This window comes from Anabrus simplex, chromosome 2, assembly GCF_040414725.1.
Source record: "Anabrus simplex isolate iqAnaSimp1 chromosome 2, ASM4041472v1, whole genome shotgun sequence".
Taxonomy (NCBI): domain Eukaryota; kingdom Metazoa; phylum Arthropoda; class Insecta; order Orthoptera; family Tettigoniidae; genus Anabrus; species Anabrus simplex.
In genome coordinates this window covers 258,792,282-258,806,654 of record NC_090266.1, presented here as the reverse complement: position 1 = coordinate 258,806,654, position 14,373 = coordinate 258,792,282, and the positions used below count along the sequence as shown (strand labels likewise).

General features: G+C 38.3%; 1 protein-coding gene across 3 annotated transcripts in view; it reads right to left on the bottom strand.

The window, feature by feature from the left end:
* The window catches only part of LOC136864037 (very long chain fatty acid elongase AAEL008004), a 367,556-nt gene that overhangs the window by 35,592 nt on the left and 317,591 nt on the right, over positions 1-14,373 (bottom strand). For all 3 annotated transcript variants that reach the window (XM_067140558.2, XM_067140556.2, XM_067140555.2), the window contains one exon: positions 84-140. In XM_067140558.2, the coding sequence (XP_066996659.1) occupies positions 84-140 (57 nt within the window). The remainder of the gene's footprint in view (positions 1-83; positions 141-14,373) is intronic.

Here is a 14,373-nt window from a genome sequence, read left to right as displayed (position 1 = left end):
ATTCAAAATAATAAAAACTGTGGTAGTGAGAAGATTTCAACAAACTATAACATTACATGCCATACAAATCTATTACAACTTACCGTGTCAAAAAATTCTGTAAATTTTGAGAAATAATACCACCAACATGCATGGACCATCTGAAAGTAGACAAAAGTAAATAGAATGGTGTCTACAAATAAAATATTGATGCACAAAAACTTCAAAATACACATACAGTATCAAGCAAGATAATATTACTAGGGATTCATTTTCAATTGGAAAAGGAAATGCTTTTACTGACATGCTGAAAATGAGTTTCTACTTGTGGTCAAAAATAAACTTTTAATCATATTCCAATTGAATTTACTGCTTACCACTCAAGATTCTAATATAATGTTTGTAGTCTACTCTGAACTCTTGTAGATTGTTTACCCTCTGAGAAGTATTGCTTTTCCTTGTTCACTCTTATTTGTTTTTCTGCTGTGCCTTCCGTTTGCTGTTCTATGGTGCCAGCCAGAATGAATACTGAGACAAGTCCAAATATCCAATTAACTCTTACTGCTACTCCTAACAAATTTGCAAGTTCATAGTCACTACAACTGGTGATTGAAGAACAGATGCATATACATACTATCAAGAATGTATGAAACCTTCGTATAAATGATAGCTTACCTTTTCACAAATTATGAAAATGTTTAACAGTTCATGGACAGACACTGGAACATTTATCAATTAAATCTCTTCTTGTGAAATATTGGCTTTTCCTTCTTTTTCTTGAAGTTCATGTAATGCTCATACTGGATTTACAAATAAACCAACTTTTAAAGTACTCCATACATTAAAGTCTTACGACATTAGGTTCAAAGATCAAAGAAGCCACAGCTCTTCACTATTTAGTCTGTCATAAAGCTCATCAGGAATCGCACTCAATGAAATTTGAACTGTACAAGATGTTTCTCGTACATGTCATACATTAATTCTTCTGTTAATAGAACAAATATTCTGTTCAAAAATCATGTTGGTTATTGGACAGCATTAATAGTTTTATGGAAAAAAAAATGAACAACTGAGTTGTACTGGCTGTATACCAAACCATCAAACTACAACCTTAGGATCATGAAATATTAGTGGATTTTCTGTTGAGTACTAGGTACCGATTATTCTGAAAGTTAACTTAGCAAGAGCAACCATGCTTCAACACTAAGGACTGACAAAAGGCACCTCAATTTTATGTGTAAGTATATGAAATGTCTCCTATTGGCTAATACCAGGGACTGCCTAGATAAGGCAGTGAAAGGGTGTTCGGTTCACCCAAAAGGACATGGGCTCGATTCCCCATCAAGAAGTTGAAGCAATAGTCAATTGTGTTTTGGAGATGGTTTTGGTTCCTGTCTGATAGTCCAGCCAGAACCCAACCATACTGGTGCGAGTGTTCAAATCTCAGAGAGGTGAATTGCTGGGATGCCAAGGATTGTGGTTAGAAACTGGATATCTACTTCTGGAGTGGCACATGGTCCTGAGGTTCACTCAGTCTGCACCAAAAGAGTACCATGTTAATTCCTGGAGGAAAACATAGCCGGGTATAGTGCTAACTACTGTATCCCACTTAGTGCTGAGGTTACGGAAAGTGGAAGCCTTTACTTACCACTCCTCCAAGAGCCTTCATTGTCTATACAGAGATGGCTTTGCATTGGCAAATACCTGCCTCCCTGAAATTTCACATAATTTACATTTTGTGACGTTTGTTCTTGTTTAGAGTGAATTAAGGAGGCAGGTTTTTGAATCACCGGCATCTTTATGTTTTGGCCAACTGAGGACCATATTAATTCAATTTCAGCTGCTTCTGGAACTTTGGTCCTCTCCCAGTACTCCTCCATTCTTTCATTCTGCAATCTCCTCCTCTCATCTCCTGTGGTAAGGTCCAGGATCTAACTCCCTAAGAAAACTCTGTTCCTTATTCTCAACTTGTAAGCTTCCTTGTTGCAATTTTCCATTCCCTGCATTCTCATTTCTTTCAGGTCCTTCACCTCCTGATGCCAGCAGATTCAGTTTTCCTAGTTCAAAAAAAATCTTTACTACCTGGTTGGCCTCTTTTCCCGGGTCCATTCTGTAGATTTGTACAAAGAACATGGCTCACTTCTGGACAGAGCCCAAGATAATTTCCATCCTGAGGTACAATTTTTTGTTTCGTTTCTAACTGTATGCTTCAGTCTCTGTTCTTTAGTGTCCCAGTATCTTCCTCAGAATTTTTCTTTCTACCAGTTCCAACTTCTTGACCAACGCTATTTTGCCAGGTTCAAACATTCAGCTGCATATACGGCTTCCAGATGGATTGCTGTCTGGTAATGTCTAGAGATCATCTTGTTGAACGTGTCCATAGTTATACTGCAAGTCAACTCACGTCCTAAACAGTCCCTTTGACATCAGAGAGTGAATGGCCGTGTGGTTTGGGCCATGTAGCTGTCTGCTTGCATTCTGGAGATTATGGGTTTGAATCCCACTGTTGACACCCCTGAAGATGACTTTCCATGGTTTCCCCATTTTCACACGAAGCAAATGCCAGGGCTGTACATTAGTTAAAACCATGGCAGCTTCCTTTCTGCTCCTAGACCTTTCTTATCCCATTGTCACCATAAGACCTGTGTGTGTGTCAGTGCAACATAAAGCAAATTCTAAAAGAATTCCTTTGATGTCAGCCAGGCTGTTGGTCAGTGAAGAGGCTTCTGTAGCAGTAAATAGTTCATAAGATTGTTGCTTATTTTTGAAGTCAGGAGCTTCCCTCAGTTTGGTTAGATATTTTGGTGAACTGACTTTGCCAATTTAAAAATTTTCATCTGTAAAAATTTGGAAAATATTGCAAAGTTTTATGTTAGTTGGGTTAGTTACCAACACTATCTTTCATATGTAGATGGCTGTGAATGGTTATTGTTCTCAAAGGTAATTTTAAAACTATATAAAATTATTTAACGTGAGCTTAATATCCAATTGCATTGTGTACTTTGTAAGCTTTTTTCAAGTTCATTCCATTGTTAGAACTTATCGATTCGTTCACTTAATTTTTATGGCATTGAAGATGGATCAAAGAGAACTGTTGGCAATACTGTATCCACAATGGCTGCCAGCTGTGGGCAACATGTGGGTCATGTTGCTGTTAAAACTTGTCACCTGTAAAATACTTTATAGCCAATAAAAGTGTGAAGAAATTAAGTAGGAATTTGAAGCGAATTGTTTTGAACGTGTACAGTAATTTACAGGATGAGAATTTGAAGTGGATGGTGGGATGGGTGAGGAATGTGAAAACAGGTAATGGACCTCTAAGGTGATATGGAATGGTAAAAGCCCATTATAATAGAAGTAAAAGACTTACAATCAAACCTTCAGATGGAAGAGAAAAAAAAAGAAATATTTTTCTTCCAACATGTACACAACTTCAAAATATGTGGTTATACAAATTTTTGCAGCAAAAGTATTATTACTTGGAGTTACTTTTATTATTATTATTATTATTATTATTATTATTATTATTGTCATCTAATAATATCTATTAACATTTCGTACTTTGTAATAACAACAATAATAACAATAATAATAGAAATAATAACAATAATTTGTGACTGCATGGGTTACTTTGTGACAGGTGCGCGCCAAATAATAATTTCTTATTTTGCGGGATATGCATCGATCATCTGACAATAAACAGTACATGTTTTCACTCCTCAATAATGCTGCAACCTGTGTGTACAGTGATAATGTCTTAAGTGTTAAATTGTTGACAACAGAGAGCCTTTTGTGTACTGTACTGAGCACATGATTTTGTGAATAGCGGGAAACTTTTGTCTGCAACAGAAAACTTTAATGAGGTACACACATCAAAGTTAGTGGAAATCACAATTTCATGTTTCTTGATAAACATGCACGATTGCTTTGAGCTTTCTTTCAGTAATGTCAAAATAAAAGAAAGAGAAGTTTAAGGGATAACTTTGTGACAACAATCGCTCTGCCACAAAATAACCCCAGTGTTCTAAAATTGCCTCTTTTAGTAATATGGAGTTGGAAAACGTTCCACAATACCGAAGCAAGAATATGCATCTCTTGTTAAGATCTAATTGAGAACTACTTGAAAATTATCTGAATAATCTATGTTCTTGATACAGGAAATGTGGTATTTGCCATTTAAGCCATGAAGAAATGCTGAAGCACATGTACAACAGGGCAATTGATGTAGAAGGTGATGCTGTGAAACAAGCTGTAAGTAAGTTTTATTGAGCACCTGAATCTCAAAAGAGATAAGGTAACAAATTATGGTTTCAGAAAGGGGAGATTTATAGATGTGCCACCTGGAAGAGGTATGACAGCTTCAGATTTTGCCACTGAAGGTGAGATTCCTAGCTGTAGTGTCACCAACGCGCTCATTAAAGACACCCAAAAAGAGGATTTAAGTAAAATTGACAATGATGACATTCGTACCGAGTCGAAAGACAATTCATTGCATGAAGAAGTTAATTCTGACTCAGAAGAACTTCCTATTCGTGAAAATCGTATCTTCGAATCCTATGACAAGATTGTTGGAACACGTGTAACTAATATTCTAAATCAAGTACGGTACTATCCAGGAATTTTAACGAAAGTATACTAGCAAGGTGCAGTTGTCAGTGCTATGGATAGCACAGTAAAGTAGCCGGATATCAAGGATGAAATGTAGTACGTAGATGACGAAATATGCTGTAAAATGAATCCAACCATACAAAGGGGTAAACTTTAAATCTATGACATTCCAGAACTCACAAAACACAGCACAGAGTAAACAGTTTGTAAATTATTCTCTGTTGAATGATGCAAATATTTCAAGTGGTTATATCTGAGGGTTTAAAAAATATACAGTGTGTTGTGTTATCATGGTTGTGAAAGAAATTCTGCTTTTATATTTAGCCAAAGTTATAAGTAACCAGTTAATGGGGGTAACTTTGTGACATCTGCATCAAACATGGAAATGCAATGGTAAAAAGATGGTGTCACAAAGTAACCCCACCTAACGGGGTAACATTGTGACAAGTTCTTCTTGAAATATTAGGTGATTAAATGCAAATACACGTATAAAAATTGTTGCAAAACATGAATACAGGAAGCATACGACAATATAGAAAAACCTTAATACATAACGATATTATTCCAATTATATTGAAGAAATTGTCAAAACTGTCACAAAGTAACCCCAGTTTACGGTAACAATAAAAGGGGCGATATTTTGTTTTAGGTATGAAGAAATCATTTCTTATGTGAATTGAAGTTTTTTGGGAATATTACACATATCTCCAAATGTTGTCAAGTCCTAAACATGCAACCTGGAGTTAATGGTATCCCACAAGAAAGTGGGAAAAACAATTTCACTGTATACCAACCACACTGAATAACTGCCACTTTTTCACATGTATTACCTAGTCCTTTCACATTCTTGAATCAACAGTCAATGTGTTTTGGAAATGGTTTTGTTTCCTTTCTCATAGTCCAGCCAGAACCCAACCATACTGGTGTTGAGTGTTCAAATCGCAGAGAGATGAACTGCTGGAATACCAAGGATTATGGTTTCAAGATGCTTGTCCCACTGTTGTAAGGTGTCTGCTGCCTAATCAAAATTAAAGTGATGCGATAGTTCATGTATCATACTTGTACATACAGAAAAAAATTCTCTGTCTAGAGGTTGGAGTTCATACGTAGTTTTAGCACGTATTATCTTAATTGTTAGCTTTCTGGGGCCATGATTTTCATTCTAGAGAATTTTTGATACATTTTCTGTGTCATTATGGACAGTGTAAGAGTTCAAAAGAAGTCAGTTCCATGCACTTGAATAAGGAATGCTTCTTTCAAGAATGAAGTCAGCAACGCTTTTGTCATCTTCCCTGACAAATTTCAATTTACAATTAAATTTTTCAGCCTTTAACATATTTTCCTCAAATATTTTACTTATACCATAGGGCACATATAAAATTAAATAATTTAGGCATTAGTTTTCCTGGTTTTAACACCAAAGGCATGATGGTGTACAAGTGTGTGTGTGGTTGCACCTATTAACTCTAGAACACCTTTAACCACCTGAGTTCTTCCCATTGCAATTTCCTTATTAAAGCCATATTCCTCTGCGTTGTATATCTGATTCTCATTAATGTTCCTGTTCGCCTCCGTAGTGTAATGGTTAGTGTTATTAGCTGCTGTCCTCAGGGCTCAACACCAGTATGGTTGGGTTCTGGCTGGACTATGAGAAAGGAAACAAAACCATTTCCAAAACACATTGACTGTTGATTCAAGAATTCCCGGTACTGCCAGAAATTTAAGTATGGCAGGAGGGCTGGTATGTGGTTGAAATGGTGCATGCAGCTCACCTACAATGGGTGTGTACCTGAAAAGACCTGCACCACCTCAGATGAGGACACAAGTTTACTTACTATTAATGTTCCTAATGAATAAATTGCGGTCAGTTTTAAATGCCTGAATCGCTTCTTTAACTTGCCATTCAGTTATGTAGGTTGTGATTGTGTGTTTCAAAACTATGGAGCCAAGTTGCACTCTCTTCGAAAGACTTCTCATCCACTTTTGACTCTTGCACCTTTAAATATGAGAACTGTACACCACTGCACATTGACCAGATCATAGGTAGGTGTTCCCTAACTAAGAAGTGCATGTGTTACAATTTTTGCATTCTGTTTTTTTGTAAAATATTCAGCTCTGCATTAAAAGGATTGCATATAGGTGTATTATGTAAATGAGAGCCAACAAATGTGAGAAAATTCTATATTTTTATCTGTCCTGTCAGGTGAATTAGTTTAAGTATCTTGGAAGTATTGTGACTGAAGACCTTCACTCTATAACAGACATAAAAGCTCGAATTGCCTTAGCCAAGGAAAGCTTCAACAAGAAGAAAAAACTGCTTTGTGGCCCGCTAGAGAAAGATCTGAGGAAGAGACTTGCAAGGTGTTACGTATGGAGTATAGCTCTATATGGTGCTGAAACATGGACATTAAGGAAGGAAGAACAGAGAAGAATAGAGGCATTTGAGATGTGGATTTGGCGAAGAATTGAAGGAGTAAAGTGGGAAGATAAAATATCAAATGAGGAAGTTCTGAAGAGAGTGGGAGAAGAGAGGAGCATGATGTCCGTAATCCAAAATAGGAAGAAATATTGGATAGGACATAATCTAAGACAACACCTTACTACGAATAGCAATTGAAGGGATGATAAAAGGAAAACTAGGAAGAGGAAGGAGACTATACCAGTTATTAGACAGCATTAGAAAAAGAAAGTAAGATTATGCAGCAGTGAAGAAAAGGGCACAAGATCAAGAGATATGGAGGTCACAGCCATGACTGGACCTGCTGGATGGCAGAACAACCTATGATGATGATGATGATGATGATGATGATGATGATGGTCAGAAGGTTTGCTTGTAAGTAGAAGGTGCAGGTTGGAAAGAAACAGAGCTAGAGATGGTTGTGGAAGTAAGAAGAAATTGAAGGAACTTCTTAATCCATTCATGTTCCCATCTTTGTATATACGACTCAATTTTATACTTGTTCTTTTCTACTCCTCACAGTGACCCCATTAAGTTCCTCTTCTCCTTATGTTTATCCTATGTTCCTGGTTTTTTGCCACTTGTATTCATCTGTCTTTGTTTCTTCCTTTTTGCCATTTTTTTTTTCATTTCTGCCTCTCCTTTTTTCTCACACTACCTACATCAAGAATGAGATCTGTCAAAATGGCCCTCAGCAAGTATGGAAGCCCACCCTCCTGATAAAGTTAAAAGTAGAGACAAGCTGAGAAAGACTGAGAAAGAATGTATGAAGGAGAATTGTAACTGATGAGGAGAGAGCCCTTCTATCTGAAGATTTTTGGATTGTCCTAGTCTCAATTTTCATGCCTTGTTCCAGTACTTTTCTACTGTCCCCGGGTGTATCTTATTGTGTGTTGCTAATCATGTTCCTATATTCCTATACAGGATTTATTTAGAAGAGATGAAAAAAAGAACTACTTTTTTACTTGTAAGCTGAATATAGCAACGATAAATGAAAAGATCACGTGAGACTTTCTGCAAAAAATCCTACATTTGAATGAGGTTCTAGTGTGTGTTGACAATGAATGCAGAAGTGTGGTCAGAAAATAAGTCCATAGTTCTTCACTATTATATATTATAATCTATTTCATTTAAGAAACAGAACACTCTTTTGGTACCTTGTATTTTTCCAGCTTATGGTCCTGAAATTTCTTGGCACAATTCTAACAATCTTGTAACGGTTAAAATCCCATTACAAGACGATATCTGTATTATTATTATTATTATTATTATTATTATTATTATTATTATTATTATTTCCGTATTATTTTATCTGTGAGATTACTATTATTGTAATTATTATTAGTGTTCAATTCTGCAATGCTTGTCGCTTGCGTGATTGTAGTCAAATTGTTACGTATAAACGTGTGTGTAGATTAACACTAAAAACATGTACAGTAAGAGTTGCGGTATATCAGATGTGGATGTAGTGTGTGCAATAACTTGTGACATTGTAATTTTGCAAGATACTGCTGGAGTAACTGCCTAGTCATTGTTCAGTTATCGTGCGTATTTAGCGGTGAGCTCACTTTGTTTGAGAAACCCAGGGTGCCGCAGGCGGTTTTACCATAGTGTGAAACCGTTTGAGCAGGGTGGGAGTAGATCATAGTTATTTCTGGAGATTGCGTAGGTGTGTCAACCAATGGTTATAAATACTAGGACCAGAGTCTTACAGCTTCAGTCAACGGGATGGCGAGGCCTCAGTCGGTCATTAGTTGAATAGAAGGTGAACAGTGAAGAAGTCAAATGGATAAGTGAACAGTGAGGGAGTCAAATGGAAGGAGAGGCCACAGTTGGTCCGTCTGTGCAGTTGGAAGGATAGACTTACCAAGAAGTCATCTGGATGGAGAAGAAGCAGTCACGTGGATACTTAGTAGTCAGCGAAACAAAAAGGATACATCATGAAATTGGGTTTGATACATCTACAGTAAACACCAGATCAAAGGAATACGTCATACTTACACTCAAAGTGTTGAAGGTACAGTCAAGTGAACCAGTAAGGGATAAATTTCGTGTATAATTGTTAAATGTCCAGTCAAGAAGAATTCAAATTCATGCCTAGTTTCTTTCAGTAGCAATGTCATAATTTCATATTTTCATCTGTTTTATCGCAGCAAGACTTACTATTTTTCTATACAATTAAAAGGATATATTTTCATTCTATCAAATTAATTTATCATTTTATTTCTAGAGTAGAATTACGTAACCTCAAATTTAATGGGGGAACCAAATGCCAATCTCCTTTTCCCAGAACATATATGGTATGTTGTCAAAAGTAAGCTTATTACCCCACACCCTAGAGATATTTAAGAATCTCATTCTCTTATTACTCCATTGAGTTGTAGCCGGCGCCATCAAATAACGCATGTGTAAGTAATCAGGTAAGATCTAAGTGCGAGTACAAGGTCCGGCGATTGAGTATTTTATTTAATGAATATTAATTTTCATATTTTTCATTTTTAAATTCAGATTTAAATGTTTATAAAGTTAGTAAAGGAGTTAGGAACAACCTCAATCTCCAGCTCTTCTGTCGCAGAGACCCTAACCACGGTAAACCTTAATAACTAACCTAAACATTACCATCTTTCCTGTCAATTTCTGACAAAAGAGTGGCGTTACAAAAATGTTGCGAAGTCTAGGCTGGGAAGACTTGGAGAAAGGAGATGAGCTGCTCAATTAAGTGGTATGTTCCGAGCTGTCAGTGGAGAGATGATGTGGGAGGACATCAGTAGATGAATAAGTTTCAGTGGTGTCTTTAAAAGTAGGAAAGATCAAAATATGAAGATAAAGTTGGAATTCAAGAGGACAAATTGGGGCAAATATTCGTTTATAGGAAGGGGAGTTAGGGATTGGAATAACTTAACAAGGGAGATGTTCAATAATTTTCCAATTTCTTTGCAGTCATTTAAGAAAAGGCTAGGAAAACAACTGATAGGGAATCTGCCACTTGGGCGACTGCCCTAAATGCAGATCAGTAGAGATAGATTGACTGATTGATTGATTGATCGATTGTAAATGCAGAATGATTGTCGAGGACTATTCCAGCGCAGTTGCAAATCACCTTGTTGGCTACGTAGAAAACGTTCATAAGTCTGTCAATGACCAGCATTTTCACCATTTCCTGCACCAACCAGACTGATAAAAATCTAAAACCTACCTCAAAAGGCAATTCTACCAGAAGGATCTTTACAGGGCTTCTCCACTTTCACCTCAGACTTATTAGTGCCTCAGAAACCATGCATCAGTATCTCCTCCATTCTTCCCAAAAGAATAAATCCAACATTTCCTGATATTCCACTGTTGCCAACCAAGTTTTTTCACTGAATTTATCTCCACTTTGGTTAGTTTCGAGCCATGTCTGTCTGGCTTCTCTTTTGGCGTTACTTTAGTCTTTGCCCGAGCTATGTATATGAAATGTAATGGCTTCATACAGCTTCACGATTGTGACGACATTGTAACTTCCATGTGGCAGCCTTACCACTTCTGTCGTGGAAGGTTTTACCTTTCCACAGGATAGTCGACAATTCTCTCCGACTTATACTGGTTTGTTTGTATTGGTTAAAAACGATGAGCTCCATGCATCTCAGCGCAGCATTTTTATTGTATAAAAGTATTTTTATAGGATTTAAAATGAAATTCAATCACCTTTTGCATTTTCAGAAGGTCTTGTCTTGTCTTTGTATGTAGAAAACTCAAGGTAATGGTACTTTTTAAAAATTATTATATGTGTGTTTTCTCATTACCTCCTGTTTGACCATTTGCTTTGCTTTATGTCTTGAATTTGTTTGATATACACCTCATTATTTCACAATATGAATGGAGGGTGTGTTTCTCTGTGTCTTGTGTGATTATATGTTTTCTACGACAATATGGTCCGCGAGTTTATTACACGTGTGTGCTTCTTGCATGAACTTCATCTTCTGTACCACTTGTAACTCGTGTATGTGAGGTATCACCCACTCTGTACGGAATAAGACCTTGATGAAGCTTGAGGAGAGTATTTGGATTTTCTGATCCCGTTTCTGGAATTATATTTATGTGCACACATACCGTGCTATTTGGGAACCCTTGTTCTGACTATTGTGTTATACATTGCTTGGTTTGGACCCTTAATGGATGCATGCAACCATTTTCTTTTTCAGTTGCAGTTTATTGAGCCTGTTTGCTGGCATGCAAGCGTGTGTGAATGGGTGGCTTACCGGGGTGTATATCGACCACTGTATTTTATCTTAGTTTTTATTTTATTCCTCCACCTTTTGTTTGGCATGCCCAGTTCCTTTTTGTAACCCTCTCATTGATTTTTATTCTAATATTTTCAATATGGTGGGTATATTTTTTTTATCTCTTCTTTCTTGGGAGCTATGCTCATGCTCTCGTTTCTCACCCTGATTTTTATTTCTCTGGTCAGGATTTTGGTCATCGTTTTACCTGTTCCTTGAGTACCGAAATGAGAACAATTGATTGAGGCTGTTCTTTGATGCGTGAGAGAGTTAATTATGATTGTATTGTTGCTTGTGTAGTGTGGGGACGAAGGATCTGTTGGAAAGATAGACCTTTTTGATGTTGTAATGTAAGTCAAGGTGTTACTTTTACTAATTAACCAGAAGTTACTGTTTGGGCAAGGGGGTGCCTAGTGTGGTGCCAGTACCGGTGCGCATTTGCGCTCCTCTGCTGGCCTGTTGTGAAAAACAAGTATATGAATAATAAATTTTAGAGTTGTGGTGATAATAATAATAATAATAATAATAATAATAATAATAATAATAATAATAATTATTATAATAATAATAGGTCAGAGTAACATCTGTATTATAATTACAGTAAAGTGAATATAGGATTAAAGTAATGTTCGTGACAGTTTTTGACCATGTCTAGATGTTAAATAATATTTCTAAATTGTTTTGTGCCAGCGGCAAGGGCAGGGCCCGGGTGGTCATCCAGCCAAACCTTAACCATGCTCTGTGTTATTTTGCTATAACCAGGCCATGCTGCTGGATTGTTTACTAGAATATAGTTATATTCATGTGTACCAGATATTTATGATACTTTAAATTTAGAAATGACAGAATTTGAAATTGCAATTTTTGTGAAATTCCCGCCTCTGCTTCTGGATTGTTTCCAGTGCTTTGTTGAAGGTTGAGGCATTTCTGTTTTGTGCGGCTGTGCTTATTTTCATTGATGGTTTTGGCTGTATTAGGATGTAGGTTGACTGTTAAGCTGTACCATTTTTTTGAAGAAGTGAAGGTTCTCTTGGCTCTTAGGCTGTACTTGGTGGGTTTGGTTCCTTTTGGGTGAGTCTTGAGCTCAAGGGGGTGGATGTTGGGTGTGTAAGTCTGAGTTGGTCAGGAGTAGGTTCAGCAATAATTGAAGTAAGGTGTTTGTGTCTGAGGTAGGTGGGGCGGACAGAGTAGTGACTGGTCGTGGGTTCTGTTGTGGAGGGGGTGGAAGTGTAAGGCTGAGTAGTGGGGATGGTGCTGGATTAGTGTGTAGGTGGCGTGACTGCTTGTAATGTGCCTTAATTGCTTCTTTGATAAAGGGGCAGCCAGGAAAGGAAGCGACGTGGCTGCTGTGGCAGTAGGTGAACTTCGCCTGGTCCCATGGTACCTTGCAATCTGTGTGGCGGTGGAAACCGCCGCACCGATTACAGCGGGCGACATCAGAGCAGGTAGCTGCTGTATGATTTCGTTTTAAGCAATTAAAACACTGGGTGATGGAGGATGTGCGTATGAGTGTCTGGGTTCGAGTCTGCTGTGGTGTTTTGAGTGTGCATGTCTGTGGAGCAGGATTTTGACACCTGTGTCAGTGGGTTGGCGGTGGGTTGGTCTGGGATTGGGTGGATTGCATGGGTGGCGGTGATAGTGGTCAGGGTGGTAGAGGGTTGGTTTGGGAGCTGGCATGATTCGTTTCTGGGTAGGTTTCGGTAGTGAAGTTTGGAGCTGATTGGTAGCAGACTGGGTTGATCAGTATTGGTGTGGGTAGGCCGGCGGCTTGGATGGTTTCTAGGATGGTGGCAGCGAATTTGTTTTTCCTAGGAGTGATCATGAGTAGGTTAATGTGTGATTCTTCTATTACTGCAATGAGGTCTTCTAGTATAGGCTGTAGGGACTGTATTGTGGTGTGTCTCATAAGGGGTACTGGACCCAGAATATGGAGCAGTAAGATTATAACCTCATATTTCTCCGATGTGGGAAATCAGAAATCAAACCGGACGTAGTGGTAGGGAGTTTCATAGTGTGGAGGGGTTTGGGGTTCTGTTTTGGGACTGCTGAGGGATTTCCAGGACCAATTGCTATAATTGAAGCTGGAATCTGTGCTCATGGCTGGGAAATGTAGGATTTGTCGGGGTCCTGGCTACTCTGTCAACCAGAATTGTCCCGACACAGGGTTGGGGCGGTGGTTGGGTGGGGTCAGGGGTGCTGTGAAGCACTGGAAGCGGTCAAACTCTTTCGTGGACCAGCGCCCTGTAAGGTGCTCGCTCAGTGAGCACGGTCAGAACAAGTGTAGTTTTACCATGTCGCAACGGGACGAGTTCCAAACCAGTGACCACACTGAGGGCTCTGACAAATTGCTTATTTGCCAGCTTAGTTCATAAGTAGCAGGCATTGCCAGTTTCTGCCTATTCTTGGCTGGCAGTTGGTGATTGTTGCACTTGAATAGGCTGTGTGGCAGGTGGCCTATTCAAAGTGAGCTGGGGGCTCGCTGGTAGCTGGGTTCTTGAGCTTGGCGGGTACTGTTGTACCGTAAATCTCGCAGGTAACGGTGATGTGGCTAGCGTTCAGGCAGCTAGTCTGCTGCTTGGCGGTGCTTGGCTCTGGTAGGTCTGCTCAGTACGAGCACTTGTGTTGTGTTACCTTTACTAATATGATCTGAATGCACCTAAGTAGTCCCGCCATTTGTGAAATGGTACATCCTACTAAGGAATGATGTTAAAAAGAAGATGCTGTTCCAAAGCCTAATGCAAAGTTTGACCACATATGTTTTTTTTTTTTTTTTTTTTGATATTTATGTTTTTCTTCCTTAATATTGATTAATTTTCATTCTGAGTTCCTTTTATTCATTCAATAAATCAACCTTTGATAAATTTTGGGTTTTATTGTGTGATTCCCCCTCGTGTGTGCTTCTACAATTGTAGGGGGCTAACCTTGGTTACCCTCTTCAATTGAAGATCCTCTTCGCGGTGAGGGGGACTAGTAGCTCCTTTCTTGCGATGCCGAATGGAGCCCTATTGGGTAACCGTTCGGCATACAAGGAGGAGGAAGCTAAAGCACCGCCCAACCCTAAGGTGTAAC